The sequence below is a fragment of the Bactrocera tryoni genome, chromosome 3, assembly GCF_016617805.1.
Source record: "Bactrocera tryoni isolate S06 chromosome 3, CSIRO_BtryS06_freeze2, whole genome shotgun sequence".
NCBI lineage: Eukaryota > Metazoa > Arthropoda > Insecta > Diptera > Tephritidae > Bactrocera > Bactrocera tryoni.
Genome location: NC_052501.1, coordinates 80,761,499 through 80,778,872, shown reverse-complemented (window position 1 = coordinate 80,778,872; position 17,374 = coordinate 80,761,499). Strand labels below are relative to the sequence as shown.

Genomic DNA, 17,374 nt, shown 5'->3' with positions numbered 1-17,374 from the left:
ACCGCAGCAGGCAGCAGGCACCAGGTGGCGAACGGAAAAGCAAACGAAAACACACACACATACACACGCACTAAATTATGCTTACCTAAATGAGTAAGAGCGTGATGTTGGTAAACAGTCAGAGTTGCATTTGTACACACACAAACAATTATAAATATTTATACATAATTTTACACAAAGGACATGCGAGCACTCGTGGTGCTGCCGCGCTTCTCATTGTTGTCGATGTTGTCTTGTTGGACGCGTAAATTCCGTAGTCAATACGTAATAGCCGCGCGCTGCCAACACACGGCAAATGAGCGTGGCGCAATTCGAATGTGCTGGGTTGGGTGGTGGCGAGAGCGAGCGCGCGCGGTTTTTGCGCAATAATAAGGATAACAACAAACACAGGGTGACTTTGTTGCTGCTTTTGTGCTTTTTTCGTGCCATACACGTTGTGTGTGTATAACAGTGAGTGCCACAGCAAGAGTTGGCTACGTTAAGCCACACAATTCGCCAGTTTTCATTTCGTTGCAGTACCTTTTCGGTGTGTGTCCTGTGCGGTGGCTGTGTCGGGCAGCAGCAGCAGCTGCATAATGTGAAATACTTGAAAATTATGCTGAAAATTTTGCAAAGAAAAAAGAAAACTGTAGTGATATGAAAGCATTGCGGCCGTTAACTGCTTAAATATATAATTAAGTGTTTCATTTGCAACACAAGCTGGCAAGGATAACGCCAAAGGAGCTGTATTAACTACGTAGAAAAGTGTTAAGCTTTTCGAGGTGTCAGCTTACAGGCTGCGACGCCAGGCCTCTAACAAACGCGTTGTCTGTCTGTGTGGTGATAAATCAATAGCAAGGCCAAGTATGTGACTTAGAAGCGATTATCCTTGCTGCTGAGCTGCCAAATTGGCAAGTGGCTGCAATGCTGCAGACGACGTAAATATTTGCAAAAATCTCAAGCAAAAAGTATGAAATGTGTCGAAATTTTAGCTGAAATTGCAGCTGTGTGAAATGAAATTTTAGTGTACATTTATTTGCCGTTTTGTGCGCCGGGGCGTAGCCACCTGCTGAGCGAGCGCCCGCTTACAAGCAGCATTACTACGCATCACATACAGCAGCGATTTGTACATATTTACATACTTATATGTGAAAGGCAATTGTTTTTGTGCGTTTTAGTGTAATATTCTATTTTAATTTCCTTTCACAATTCAAATAAAGTCGAAAATGTGCACAGCCGGCCGTTACTGAGGCGCGCAAGTGTTACGAAAATAGTCTGTGTGGCCTTCCACAACAGGATATGTGTGGCTAATTAGCGTTCTTCAGTGGCGCAGACTATTTTCCAAGTCGCCTTGCGGAGGTAGTTTGCTCTGTTGTGTGCGCTAAAAATAGTAAAATACATTAAAGTGTGGGAAGTGTGGAAAGTGGCAAAAAATACCCGTGTTGTGAGTCAAATATGTGTATTGAGTTGAGAGGGTGAAAGGATTTGAAATAAATAATGTAATAAAGTGAAAAAACGGAAATAATAAGAAATAATAACGGAAATAAATAAATAAAAATAAAAAATTTAAAAATAGAAAAGAAAAAAAAATAAAAGAAAACATCAAAGAAGGCAATGCTACAACAATAACATAAAAAAAAAAATTATAAAAATAAATATTAACCTAAATAAAAAAAATTAAAAAAAAAAATATATTAAAAATTTGATATCGAAATATTGCAAAATCTCGAAAATGTGTTTTTTGCGCTTTGCTTCTGAAAAGCTGCTTGTGAAAATCTTGGAAATGTGTTTGAAAAGCATTTTAAAAATACTTATGATACTCTCACCAATGCTACACATTTAATATACCTGAAACTATAACCAAGAAATATTAGAGAGCCCAGATATAAATTTTTTTGAATCCGATGGTCAAAAAAATAGCAATTTTTACTTTGGAAATATCATAGATATACACTCCTAACCAATTTACCAGTTTTACATACCTGAAACTAAATATGTGGTATTAGAGCGTCTAGTTATTAATTCAATCCATTTTTTCCAAAAATGTCCTACTGGGTCACTATTACCAACCCACTAATTTGGCCTTGTACTCTGAATGGCACGTTCCTTGGATCTTTTGCGCAGTTAGTATGTAAAAATCGTAACTAAAAGTATCAGTTCAATGTATCACAGTAATGTTAATATAGTTGCTAGAAATACCGAATTCTACCTTTTCCCAGAATCTTCTTATGTCATCTTCTTCTTTTTTATTAGTGTTTAACCGCTTACTTCCTAATTCTCACCACCAATTGGAGATTCCAAGCGTAGCCAGGTCCTTCTCAACCTGGTCTTTCCAACGGAGTGAATGTCTTCCTCTTCCCCAGTTTCCCTCGGAGGGTACTGGGTCAAATACGAATTCTGTTTATGTACTTCCGTCATGGCGAAGCCATTTTCTAAATACCATATTTTATATTAAAAAAAAAATACTGGTTTTCCACTTAAAATACTTTGAGTAAATATTAAGCCTAGTTTTGAAACCACTCTCTTCTCCTCGTTGGGAGCTGAACTGATTTCAATGACTTCCAGAAGCTGCTCTTGTAACTAAATATAACGTCATTTTCTTTTCTATGTGAAGAATAAAAGTGATTTGCAAAAATGGTTTTCGTGATAAAGGTGAAGACCTCGATCGTTAAACGAATATAAAAATAATTTATAAATTTTTTGGTTTCAAGAAGAGAGCAACCCCTAGATCTACATTCATATACACAATATTAATGGTAAATTCTAAGTTTATTAGCATCAATATGTACGTCGAGAATCTTATATGTAATAGCGATGTAATTAGTACACATATATTGGTTACTTATAATGATTATCTGTAATGATTACTTGTAGTGAATACTTATAATGATTACCTATCATAGGAATCTAATGATTATTTTCGAAAAGGAGTGAATAAGTATTGATTACTTGTAATGATTATTATAAGGATCTAATGATTACTTTTGAAAAGGTGTGAATAAATAATGATTAAGGAGTGAAAAAGTATGTATGTATAATAAAAATGCATAGAAATTTTACGGGAGAGTAATGGGGTTCTTAGTACCAATATGTGCGTCGAGTATCCAATAATAGCGATGTAATGATTACTAATATAATTACACATAATCATTACATATAATGATTACTTTTAATAGGGGTTAAAGATTATTTTCAAAAAGGAGTGATTAAGTAATGATTACTTGTAATGATCATTATAAGGATCTAATGATTATTTTCGAAAAGGAGTGACTAATTATATAAAAAAATGTATAGACATTTTACGGGAGAATAGTAGGCTTCTTAGTAGCAATATGTGCATCGAGTATCAAAAACAACTTTGTAATGATTACTAATAATGATTACACATAATCATTACATATAATGATTACTTTTAATAGGGGTTAAAGATTATTTTCAAGAAAGAGTGATTAAATAATTATTACTTGTAATGATTATAATACCGACCTAATGATTATTTTTTAAAAGCAGTGAGTAAATATAATAAAAGCGTCAATATACTATATAAACCCAAAATATGTAAAGTAAAGAAAACTAAAAAGTTACCACCAAAAATCACGAAAAGAGTATTATTAACCATCCGTCCTGAATGAAAAGTCAAAGGTCATGCGCTACAACACCAACAAGGCTTTAGAGCGCAAAAGAGCAGTAAGCGGACGTATAACAGAAAGTAAAGAGAGGAAAAACTCGGAAATGGAAGGAGCTAGAAAGTGAAGAGACGAACGCGCATAAAAACAAAACACAGTGAAGCAACAATTGTGCGGAAAACCAGGAAGAAAAGTAAACGAATAAACTCAGAGCACAAATCGAAGCAGAGAAAACTGTGACAGCAGTAATAAAGAGATAAGGAAGTGAGAGCAAGGACTTTTGGCTGTTTGTAAAGCAAAACATTAAACAAAATAATTAGTATTTACTACAAAACAAGCTCTTACGCATACTATTTGTATACAGTGTACATATATTTAGTGCGCGCGAATACATAATACAACACAAACGAGCACACAACTCGCCAGCATATTAATAACACCAGCACTCTTTCACACAACAATACCGCCGTCTATCACCCACAAGTGCGCGTATAATCATTCAGCCTGGGTTTCGTTAAACGTAAAAGTTCCTCCGCGGAGAGTATCGCCTTTGCGTCGGTCGGTGAGTGCAACTACGGTGGGGCTGAAGGTGCTGCGACTGCTGGTCCCTCGACATCGGCGTCGTGCTACGGTACGGGCCGGCGGAAAAGTAGCGCCAGCGTTGCCGAGGAGGAGGCAACACGCCGTCAGAATCGTATACGCGAACGTGAGCGACAGGCGGAGGCGCGACGTCGTCGACGCGACACAATGTCCTTTCGCAATGTGTATCGTGCGCTGCGTATGCGTTTAAGCAGTAAGCGAATTCTAATCTTTTTAACACACTCTAGTCACATACAATGTATATTTTTTGTTGTAATTTTGAATGGAGTCCTTAGCGGTAGCCCAACTTGGGCTTTGTTGTTTGTATTTATTGTATCAAGTTTCGTGTCGGATTGTTTTGGTTTGATTTGGACTGAAGTTTTAGATTTTCGTGTTTGTTTGATTTCGATTGAAGTTTCAGATTTTTGTGTCGGATTTGTCTGATTTATATTTTGTTTAAGTTTTGTTTCATATTTTGTGCACAATCTTCAGAGCTCATTATTGCAAAAGCGTCTTGGAAGAGGTTGAGATTGAAACAACTCCACCTTTGTCACAACAAAGCTTAAACCATCGAGGTTCTCACTATTTAAGACAAAAACATTGAAATCGCGGAAATAATTTGGTAGGTTCTCTCCACTTTATCGAAAAATAATGTCAGCGTACTCTGGCCTTTTATCTAGCTTCAAAAAGCATCGTATTTAGTAGGCTTAGTGCGATCCCCCGGTCTTTTGGTGGATCAGCCAGCTAACATAACTTGACTATAGAGGCGATTGTGAGGATCCTACGAAAATATTCATCAGTTTCGATGAGTAGTTATAAGATCTACAGTTTCTAACTATTGTTATCACTTTTAACGGTGTTTTAAACAATCGTTAGTGCCTTAGAATTTAATTGAGGTCTATTATGCCCCTTCCTCTATCACCTATATTCACAAAGGCCCCGCACTCGAATGCATTCCATGAAATTACTGTGTGATATTGAGTTGATGTGTTCCCTATCCACATATAGGGATCCAAGGACCTTGAACCTGCGTCTACAGATTGCTGTGCGTTCTAGAATCAGGTGATCAAAAGCGGTAATGCTCTATCTATGCGCTATTGCTTTCCATATAAAGATGGTGTTTAAATATTTAGATATCCTTTACTTCAAACTCAATGAGTTGTGTCCTTAACTTACGTTCCGTTTCAATAAAGGAGCTGTTGGTTTGTCGAAAGTTAGAAAATTTTGTAGCATTGTTTGGATAGTTCCATATTCTTCTCAAAACTATCTTGCTCCAAAAGGTATCTTTGCTGGAAGTTATAGTTCATAAGTGTGGCTGCTTGAAGTCAGGCAGGTCAGGCTGAGACATCTCGTTTCAACTAATCAACCAGCCTTAGTTGCTGGATTTTAAGCTCATAGGGTTATAATTTATGTTCTTCTAATTCTTCAAAACGGAATTTGAAATATAAATCCTTTTGTTTTAACCCTTTCATAATGACGAGTTTGCGTTTTCCCCACACAGTTACCACAAATTGCATTTCCATTCGCTGAAGGTGATTTCCGTCCATCTGCGATAGCACAATTTTAACAAGAAAGAGTAAAAAATTGGTATAATAGTAAAAACGATATTTTTAAATCCTGCAAAAAAGATTTTAAAAGGTCATTATTGTAAGGAGAACAAACGAAGCATAACCGCCAACGCTGCAAGGCAAGTCTTTAATGGACTTCCTGCGGACAAACGCTATGAAGGACATGCGATGAATAACTAGAACTACAGCTAACTGTAATTTGTACTATTCTTAAACACGAAATGAATGGGTATGACGATGATAAGCGCACAAAAGCGCATAGTGTTTTGTTGTTGTAAAGCTAATGCAACACAGAATGCTTAAAATGCACGCTGAGTGGGGGGAGCAAGATAGCGAAATGTTGGATGCGCAGGCAGAGCACTCACTCAACGCTTGAGGTTATGTCAGACAGTTGGGAAATTTCGTGGTTTTGGATTTGTATGCTTAATGCATGATTTTTGGTTATATATTTTACGTTAGTAATAAATTTAAGTTACTGATGATGGCCGAAAGAGTTCATTCAAGCCATATGACTATAAACTTACAAATAAATTGTTAATCCAGTGGCAAAGGCACACACTTTAAATGCTTCCTACTTCTTAAGTGTACAGCTGGTTGCTGTGAAATCAGCATATAGTTAAGATAAACTTGTCGAAATGTGCGAGAAACTGAAATTTATTCTGTGTTAATCACATAACCTCAAAATTTCCACTTCATTACATTACGAGTTCATTGTAAATGTGAGTTTACATTGGCAAATCCATGAAAATATAAAACTGCTGTGGTTTGTTGTCTGTATAAATTTAGTTGAGATTTTAATAAACACATTCAGTTACATATGTATGTACATATATAGATGCCTTGGTTGTATGTACATACATATAGTATAATTTCCAATCATAAATCTTGTCGTGCAATAAAACACTTTGAAAAATATACAACTGCTGTGTATAAATTTTGTTTAGTTGGCATTGTGTGCTCATAATAAATATGTACATATGGCTAGTAAAAGTTCATAAATTTCGCATTTGTAGAGCTGACCGGATTTCGGCACAAAGCTTCTACCTGAAAGTCTGCCACGGCAATGATTTTATTCGAAAAAAATATATATACAAGCATGTATGTATGTTTACCCGGTGAATTTAACTGCAATTTCCGGTTGCTTTTTTGTCAGAATATATGCGCATTTGTTTGTTTTTTTTTGAGTTTATTTTGGGTAGTCGAAAAAGTCTTTTCGTATTTTGTAAACAGATGTCGTTGCAGCCAAGTTTGATTAGAAATACGCAAAGACTTTTTCGACTACCCAATATTTAAATAAATGTAGTCGGCCTTTTTAGAAATAGACTAGGTTCTTCTATATGTGATGCAAGATGAGCGAGAAACAGCCGCATTTTATACCGATTTCGACCAGTACAACGATTGCGCTCTTGTGAAAAAAAGAAATATACTGTGTATAGTACTCAAGCGTTTGACAATTTGATTTTATTCAAAGATTTTTAGTGTAACAGTTAAATTGAAAAGCCCTCGGCCTACCATAGTCAAAAATTTTTTGGCAAAATTCGCTTTTTTTAATTCCTTTAAGGATGCTATACTGATTACAGTGACCCGCCAACTTTTCGATACCATTTTAAACTCTTGCAACCTGTTGCTACAGGGTATAATAGTTTTGTTGTAGCACGATTGTTCTTTACTTTAAAAAATGCCTCAATTTCAACGATCACCTCTTCATTCGACGAAAATTTCTTCTCAGCGAACGTTCTTTTGAGATCTGAGAACGTGAAACAGTCGCTGTGAGCCAGATCTAGAGAATATGCTGGATGAGAAAGCTATGCGAAGTCCAATTCATGCATTCATAGCCAACGTTTTCACAGACTTGTGATATGCCGCATTGTTTTGATGACACAGCACTATCTTTTTCTTCAAATACCGCCGTTTTTCGGCGTTCACATACTTCAGACGGTCCAATAACGTTATAAGATAGTCGCTGTTGTTAGTCCTTTCTTTTTCGTGGTATCCAATAAAAATTATTCAATGCTTCTCCCATAATTCGAACGCCTTAACTTTGCCAGCCTACTGTTTTTTGTTTTTTGCATTTTTTCCACGCTTTGTGGCCAGTTTATTGTGTGCAGTCCACTCGGCTGACTGTTGACTGGACTCCAGAGTGAAGTGATGTAGCCATATTTCATCCACTGTCACATAACGACGCAAAACCTAGAGGTTTTATTCGTTGCTTTTGGTCAAAAGTGAGCTCGCGCGGCACCCGTTTTGCACAGAGCTTTCTCATACTCAAAGATTTATTCAAAATATATCTGATACGTTCCTTAGCTATCTTTAGAGTGGCAGCTATCTCGAACCACTTCACTTCACGGTCTTCCAAAGTTATTTTTTGGACTTTTTTGAAGTTTCCGCCGATAACAACCTCTTTGATGCTCATTTCACCTCGTCTATACTTAGCATACCAATCCTAAAAGGTTGATTTTCCTGTGGCAGTGTCTGGAAACTCGGTATCAAACCAAGGTTTTGCTTCAACTGTTTAAACTGATCTAAATTGTGTAAAAAAGTCGAAACATTGAAGATAACATTATTAGTTTCCGGAATAACCATTGATTTTGGACAACCTTAACGAAATTCGTCTTGGTTATACCATCAATAGGCCTGATCCTTGATGGAACTTCATCGCCAATGATTTGATTAAGTTTATCGATACATTATTGCTGAGTTAATCGACGTCGAAAGTTGTAAAAAATTAAAAGCGCGGAAATTTTTGCGATTTTATTCCATTTTTTGGCCTAAATGAATATTTTAAGTTACTGTAAACAACACAAATAGCATTTGTAGCTTTGCTGGAGGCGTGGCACCATCCTTTGGTGGTCCTTAGCGCCTAAATAGCAGACTCGTATTACGTAATCTATCTAATTCAAGTAGCCGTAGAATTGCCAGTTTATTAGAGGTATAATTCGCCTAGATAGTGGTACTGGGAGTGTCGCAATCGATAAAAATGGTTTTACTGTGAAAACATGTCATTCTTTGACGGCCATTAGTGCCTAGAAAGGTGACTTTAATAACGGAGTCTATCTAATTCAAGTAGCCGAAACTTCGTACTAGGAGCTTTTCAATCGACCGAAAACCATTCTTATTTAGGCTTAAATGAATATTTTAAGTTACTGTAAGCCACACAAATAGCGTTTGTAGCTTTACTAAGAGCGCGGCAATCGATACAAAACCGCTTTGCAATGCACGCGTGTCATCCTTTGGTGGTCCTTAGCGCCTAAAAAGCTGGCTGGAGGCCGTTATTAATATCCTGAGCATGTAAAACATTAGAATTTCAAACTTTACAATAAAGTTGTGCGTTGTCAGATTGCAGCCCTAGTGTTGCCAAATCTCGAAATATAAAAGTTTTTAACTTCGAATTAAAGATAATGCTGGCAGAATGCCTGCTTGTCTTCTTTCTTGTTAGCTAAATAATTCTTTTTCAAATTTATGTTAATTTTGTTTAGTTGGACATTAATTTTTTAAGGAAATTTATACTCCAAATTCTTCTTAAAAAATTTATTAAAATATTTTTTTTTTATTTTACGAATTTTTTAATGAAATCTATTATACCATAGTATCTACTTAATATGTTATAGTTATTTACTTTAACAATTATGCTTCTTTTCCTTCGTAGACGATGAGGACCTCACTTCAACAGCGGCTGCGGCCGATGATACGGATAGACGAATAATATTTTTGAATCGACCGCAAATACAGAAGTTTTGCAACAATCACATATCAACTGCGAAATATAGGTGAGTTTGAAAAGTATTAGAAACTAGTAAATATATTTAGAAGTAGAATAAGTAGAAAATACTTTAAAAATTCAAAGTAATGAATTGTTAGCAAAAAAAAAAAAATAATAAAAAAATAATAAAAAAAAAAAAAAAATTTTAAAAAATAAAATAAATAAAAAAAAAAAAATTAAAAAATTAAAATAAAAATTTAAAAAACTCTAAAAGCAACATTGATAACTAGAAGACAACTAGAATCCCTTAATTTGAGCATAAGGTGAAACAACTGACGAATAAGAAGAGTCTACTACTACTACTCTTTTTATACTGCTTGGCCACTTCCGAAGTGCTCTGAGTAATTATACAATGTTAATGATTGTTCAAAAGACGGAAGAATTCTAAAAATAAATAATTTTCGTAATTTTACAAGTTAGCTGGGAAAAAGTACGCTAATTAAATTGTAAAAATAGACCAAAAATAATAACTTACGTAACCTGCGTTTGCGTTGATATGACGCACCTAACTGCTGGTTTTAAGTACCGTTGTCGATGACCTCAGCAGCTACTTCCCATATTTTAAATAATTTATTAATAACTAGCAATGAACTTATGTGAACTCTTTGTGCATTTATTGATTCGAAATATTGGCCGCTACGCATTATTGGTGCGGCATGGCGTATGAGTAACTAAGCAACTTTTTTTAGAGCGAAATCAAAGCAAAGCTATGTCTTTGAATTTATTATGTGAATAAATTATTAATAACATTTATCCATATTATAGTCAAATTCATATTTTAATTAATTTTTGTTTAATTTTTAATAACTTTTCTTCTCCTCAATCTCTTTCTCTGCAGTTTTATAAGCTTTTTACCATCGTTCCTTTTTGAACAATTTAGACGATATTCAAATTGTTTTTTCCTATTAATTGCATTATTACAACAAATTCCTGATGTCTCACCGACGGGTCGCTACACAACACTGGTACCGTTAATATTTATTTTATCTGTGAGCGGTATCAAAGAGATCGTCGAAGACATTGTAAGTAAATTTTGATAAAAAAAATTGAAAGTACATATAACAATTATTTTATGTTGTTGCTTTTGCTATTGCAAATGTAGAAACGTCATCGTGCGGATAATGAAATCAATCATCGTATGGTGGAGGTGTTACGCGATGGCGCTTGGACTTCGGTGCGATGGCGAGATTTGGGTGTTGGCGATATTGTAAAAATACCCAATAATATATTCTTTCCCGCTGATATATTGTTGTTGTCGTCGAGGTGAGTAATTTCTATTTATAAATTAGGGGTATTATGGAAGCAGTCTAAACTTTATGAATGGGTTTACATGAACTAGTCGCTCAGTTTTTGAGATATCGATCTGAAATTTTGCACGAATTATAGTCTAAGGATTTCTTATAATCTTCGAACAAACTATTTTGATCGGACGAATATAGACTATAGCTGCCATACAAAGTGACCGTCCAAAATCAGTTACTTGTATGAACAACTTTTTTATTTGACGAGGTATCTTTACGAAATTTCGCACGAACTATTGTGTAAGGCATTTTTATAATCTTGGAGAAAATGATTTAGATCGAATCAACATAGACTATAGCTGCCATACAAAGTGACCGATTAAAATCAGTTACTTGTATGAACAACTCTTTTATTTGATGAGATATCTTCGTGAAATTTGGCACGAACTATTGTGTAAAGCATTTCTATAATCTTGGAGAAAATTATTTAGATCGGATCAACATAGACTATAGCTGCCATACAAAGTGACCGATTAAAATCAGTTACTTGTATAAACAACTTTTTTATTTGATGAGATATCTTCATGAAATTTGGCACGAATTATTGTCTAACTCGTTCCTATTGTCTTGGAGAAAATTATTCAGATCGGACCAATATTGACTATAGCTGGCATATAAACTGGCCGACCAAAATCAGGTACTTGTATGAACAACTTTTTCATTTGACGAGGTATCTTCCCAAAACTTTGCACGTATTATATTCATAGGCATTCATGTAAGCCTCGAAGAAATGGTTCGGATTGGACCACTATAAGATATAGCTGCCATACAAAGTAACCGACCAAAATCAGATAAAAAAATTGTCTAACCTTTTATGCCATAAGAAATTCAATTGTGTAGGGTGTTGAGGCTTCGGTAGCATCGAAGTTAACGTTTTTTTGTTTTTAAACATTTCGGCTTCTATTCCGACATCTTTCATTTTTTCCTTACCAATGTCTCATATTTTCATTTTTCTCTTTTATCACAGTGAACCGCAAGCGATGTGCTTCATCGAAACAGCAAATTTAGATGGTGAAACCAATCTAAAGATACGACAGGGTGTGCCAGCGACTGCGAAATGCCTGGAAACTAAGGATCTGCTGCAGCTGGACGGCACCGTGGAATGCGAGCTGCCAAATCGACATTTGTACGAATTCAATGGCGTACTCAAGGAGAATAATAAGCCGTAAGTTTTTACGAAATATACATAAAGGCATAACTTTTTCTATCTCATTTTCTCTCTCTCTCTTTCGCTCTGTAGCACCGTTGCTCTCGGTCCCGATCAGATATTGCAGCGCGGCGCCGTTTTACGCAACACCGCTTGGATATTCGGCGTTGTCGTCTACACCGGACACGACACGAAACTTATGAAAAACTCTACCTCAGCGCCATTAAAACGCTCAACCGTCGACACAGTCACGAATACACAGATATTGATGCTTTTTGTTATATTGGTCGTTTTATCGTTGACCAGTGCGATATTGAACTTTTTCTGGACGCGCGACTATGCGAAAATGTTTTGGTACTTGGGCATAAGTGGTGAGTATGAGAGAGCAAGTAAATATTAAGGAGTCTGGCTCGTTTAATGTGTTAAAAAATTTGATTTTGACAATTTTTTCTGGAAGTAAGGAATAAGGTATCGAATTTCTCTGAAATGAAATGTTATATAGACATATTGATACAAAATGGTAGCCACTGGTTCAATCTTTGAAAACACCGATCTCAAGAGGGCTTCGGTGGACGACGGTGATTCCAAGGACCTTCTTATAATATTACTGTAAAGTCACATGAATAGTAATGCGGAGAACGGCGTGGTTCTTGGCTGCCCGCAGGGATCTACATATCTGCGGTTCATACTCGTATATTTGGAAACTCGTGATGTACTCTTTGCTTGGCAGCTCGAGTCCCTCCTTGTATGTATGCGGACGACCTTCTGCTGTTGTTTTAACGGGTACTTAGTCCCCATTAGGATTGTAAGGATTAGCTAAGTTGTCATCGACGTCATCCAACGGAAGACTGTTTCGTCGGGGTTGGACTAAAGGAGGAGAGATGTTGGATGAATGGGATTGGTGGGGCATGCAAAGAGGTTACCAGAGTCATGCGAAGAGTCATTGCACGCAGCACATATATTGGATATGTCGGGGTCCATTCTGGATAGGTAGGTGTTTCACGTGCTACAATATCCTGAACGAAGCTACGCAAGGGTCACTCTCGTTTCTCGCGGTAACTCGAGCAAAACGGTTAAGGGCAGGTTTTCCCCGATTCGTCCACCGACTGTCGGGCTGTATGGGGTCAACATTAGGTAAGAAGGAGTTTGAGTATCTTTGATTATTGAATTTCCGATGATGAGGTGGAGAGGGAACAAGAGTCTGCTACATGCTAGTCAAGACTAGGCGGCAATACGGTTGGGACAATTGCCCTAACGGTCGGGGGGTAACTTACTACGAGTACATCCGGGACGTAACACTTATTGAGAGTAACCCAGATTTCGGATTTTTCCTGGGTTTTCTACTTATTGGGCATGGGTGTCTGAATACATTTTTGCATCAGGAGCACCTGCCTGAAGGGTCAAGGTGTTTGTTTGGGTCGCGGTTGGATGATTGGATGCACGTTATTACAGAAGCCCGATGTAGTCGGACATTGGGCATCTCGTGGGTATGGGGATTAGCCGAACTGCCGCAGGATTAGATGTTAGCGGTGCGATCTGCACTAGACAGCAAACAGAACAGTTAGGGTCGCTTCTGTGTGAATGGAGTATGCGTGTAATGTGCGTTCAGACACTGGTTACCAGTCCAGAGCAGTATGGAAGCTCGACTGGTAGTAGTTTCGGCTATGAGGTCTGAACGGTGTCTCAATTCTGGTAGCATGGGGATCAGGATCTCTTGAAGAACTTTATAATTTAATTTATTTTTAAGAAAATCTAACTTAATATTTTTTTATAATTTCAGAGGACATCAAAAGTAAAAACGTTGGCTATAATTTGTTGACTTTCTTTATTCTCTACAATAATCTTATACCGATATCTTTACAAGTGACTTTGGAGTTAGTACGTTTTTTACAAGTAAGTGTCTGCACTTTAATATATAACTAAAAATTTTTGTTAGGTTAGGTTAGATCCGATGACTAATCCTCAATATGGGGATCGCGCTTTGACTTCTATATATTTTTAAAGCCATAAAAAGAGAACTCTGTATTCGTTGTAAAATGTTCCTAGCTTTTTTTTATAAAAATTTCATACACTATCTCACCCTAGGCCATCTTCATAAACTTCGACATACACATGTACTATGCGGAAACCGATACGCCGGCCATGGCGCGCACTTCGAATCTCAACGAGGAACTGGGCATGGTGAAGTATATATTCTCCGATAAGACCGGCACACTAACGCGCAATGTGATGGTGTTCAAAAAGTGTTCGGTGGCGCGTTATATGTACGAACCAGCAAATTCACCGGAGGACTCGACGATTGTGCAGGCAAGTCTTTCAACTCTTTAAAATCTTCTGTAATTTTATTTTAATAAATTATAACTAAAATCGCTACACACAGAACTTACTCGGTAATCACAACACGGCGCCCATCATCAAAGAATTCCTCACACTGCTCGCCGTTTGTCACACGGTCATACCGGAAAAATTCGATGACGGCTCCATTATCTATCACGCCGCCAGTCCCGATGAGCGCGCCATCATCGAGGGTGCACGCATGTTCGGCTACATCTTCGAATCGCGCACACCACACTATGTGGAGATCAATGCGCTCGGCACCATCGAACGCTACGAGATACTCAATGTGCTCGAATTCACTTCGACGCGCAAGCGCATGTCGGTCATAGTGCGTGCGCCAACCGGTGAGATTAAACTGTATTGTAAAGGTGCCGATACGGTGATTTATGAGCGTCTCTCACCCGATGGTCAAATGTATCGTGATGCCACTTTGCATCATTTGGAAGAATTCGCTTCGGAGGGCTTACGCACCTTGTGCTGTGCCGTTTCGGTGATACCGGAGGATGTATATAACGAGTGGAAGGAGACGTATCACAAGGCGTCGACGGCGTTGCAGTATCGTGAGCGCAAAGTGGAGGATGCCTCCAATTTGATTGAGAACAATCTGATATTATTAGGTGCGACCGCAATTGAAGACAAATTGCAGGAGGGTGTGCCGGAGACGATAGCCTCACTGTTGGAGGCGGGCATTTATATTTGGGTGCTGACGGGCGATAAGCAGGAGACAGCCATCAATATTGGCTACTCGTGCAAACTCATTTCACACTCAATGGATATTATTATACTCAATGAGGGCAGTTTAGATGTAAGTTGGATGGCTGGAGTTGCTAAAAATTCTTGTCTATAAACATGCTTATGTTCCTTCACAGGCCACACGTGATATTATCCACCGCCATGTGGACGAGCTGAAGAGCACCGACATGAAGGAGTGCAATGTGGCGCTGGTAATTGATGGCCAGACATTGAAGTATGCTTTAAGCTGTGATCTGAAGCAGGAATTTTTGGAACTCTGCTTGGTGTGTCGTGTGGTGATCTGCTGTCGCGTCTCGCCAATGCAAAAGGCGGAGGTAAGTTGTCAAATATTCAACTAGATTTCCAAAAAAAGCATATTTTAAACCAAGTTCACACACCTCCCTTCCAGATCGTCGAATCTGTCACACAATCCACCGGCGCTGTGACACTTGCCATCGGTGATGGCGCCAACGATGTGGCCATGATACAGAAATCTCATGTCGGTGTTGGCATTTCGGGCGTTGAAGGGTTGCAGGCAGCTTGTGCTTCCGACTATTCGATCGCACAATTTCGTTACTTGAAACGTCTGTTGTTGGTGCATGGCGCCTGGAATTATAGTCGCATTACAAAACTGATTCTATACAGTTTCTACAAGAATGTCTGCTTGTATGTGATTGAGCTGTGGTTCGCCATCTACTCGGGTTGGTCGGGTCAAATTCTCTTCGAACGTTGGACGATCGGCTTATATAATGTTATGTTTACCGCTTTGCCGCCATTCGCATTGGGTCTCTTCGATAAAGTTTGCTCCGCCGAAACAATGCTGAAATATCCGCAATTGTATAAACCATCACAGGATGCAAAGCTCTTCAATGTCAAGGTGTTTTGGGTGTGGATATTCAATGCGCTTTCGCATTCGGTATCGCTCTTCTGGCTGCCGATGCTGATGACGACGATGTCCGTGTGGCCGGATGGCAAAACAAGTGATTACCTCTTCTTGGGCAATATTGTGTACACGGTATGTGTTGACATGCATTTGTTGTTGTCTTAAAGTTATTTTTTCATAATTGTTTTTGTTTTTAATATTTTATATTTTGAGACTTACCTAGACTTTATCTATATTCCACGTTTTTTCTCTCTTCACCAGTATGTCGTCGTAACGGTTTGCCTAAAGGCCGGCCTTATCACCAACTCATGGACCTGGATGACACACGCCTCCATTTGGGGCTCAATTGCCATGTGGTTCGTATTCATGGTGATCTATAGCAACTTTTGGCCCACCATAATGCTGGCGCCCATCTTTTTGGGCATGGATCGTATGGTGTTTTCGACAGTCGTTTTCTGGCTGGGCCTCTTGCTCATACCCATAACGACGCTTTTGCCCGATATTCTATTCACAATGTAAGTTAGCTTGTTTATTGCATTTGTTGTTTTAATTTTCTAATAAATTTTTTAATTTTACTTGCAACAGCGTGCATAATACGGTATTCAAGTCACTCACGGAGGCCGTACGTGAGTCCGAGATACGGCGTTACGATCCGGAGAATGTGATACGAGAATCGAAAACATCGTAAGTAGCGCATAAAAATATATTTTTTTGAATTGAGTTATAAAATTGGTTGATATAAATCCCTTTCCTGGAAATGTAAATGTGTGGCTTGTGAACGTCCGAGGTTTTTGTTATTGTAAATACTATACATTTTTCGTTGTATTACAAAAAACCACACTGAAAAGTTCTTTGGATATTTATTATTTTTTAAAAATAATTTACTTACGTGAAAACTATTAATTACCAGCAGGGTTGCAATTAATGCATAAAAATTAATTGAAATTATTAATATTTGAATTTGAATTATATTATTTTATATTTTAATCCCACAAATCGGATTAATTTAAATTAATAATTAAAATAAAAATTAAAAATTTAAGTTAATTTAAATAAAATTTTAATTTAATTATTAATTTAAAAATATTTTAATTTAAATTTTTTAGTTTACATACAATTTTTGAATTAATTTTTATTTAATTAATAATGATTTTAAAAATTTGAGTTAAGTTAAAAATTTTTATTAAATTTTTTTAATTAATTAAAATAAAAATTAAAAATTTAAATTAATTTAAAAACAAAATTTTAATTAAATTTTAAAATTATTATATTAATTTAATTTATAAATAATTTTTTTTAATTTTAGTTTTTTTAAATTAATTTAAATTAAATTTTTTATGTTATAGTTTTTAATTAATTATTGAAATAAAAATTAAAAATTTAAATTAATTTAAACATAATTTTTTTGAATTTAATTTTTTTTATTTGGTTTAAATTAATTTTCTTGAATTATAATATTTTT

At 36.8% G+C, this 17,374-nt stretch overlaps 1 protein-coding gene across 8 annotated transcripts in view; it reads left to right on the top strand.

Annotated features, from left to right (window-relative positions):
* Positions 1-17,374, top strand: part of LOC120771821 (probable phospholipid-transporting ATPase IA) — a 132,537-nt gene that overhangs the window by 85,197 nt on the left and 29,966 nt on the right. For 7 of the 8 annotated variants that reach the window (XM_040100044.1, XM_040100041.1, XM_040100043.1 and 4 more), the window contains 12 exons: positions 9,399-9,519; positions 10,351-10,534; positions 10,615-10,775; positions 11,781-11,978; positions 12,054-12,331; positions 13,741-13,853; positions 14,046-14,267; positions 14,341-15,102; positions 15,167-15,364; positions 15,439-16,044; positions 16,174-16,427; positions 16,498-16,596. In XM_040100044.1, coding sequence (XP_039955978.1) covers positions 9,399-9,519; positions 10,351-10,534; positions 10,615-10,775; positions 11,781-11,978; positions 12,054-12,331; positions 13,741-13,853; positions 14,046-14,267; positions 14,341-15,102; positions 15,167-15,364; positions 15,439-16,044; positions 16,174-16,427; positions 16,498-16,596 — 3,196 coding nt within the window. Of the gene's footprint in view, positions 1-3,526; positions 4,399-9,398; positions 9,520-10,350; positions 10,535-10,614; positions 10,776-11,780; positions 11,979-12,053; positions 12,332-13,740; positions 13,854-14,045; positions 14,268-14,340; positions 15,103-15,166; positions 15,365-15,438; positions 16,045-16,173; positions 16,428-16,497; positions 16,597-17,374 lie in introns of those variants that run through there. The other variant, XM_040100047.1, reaches the window with a different exon arrangement.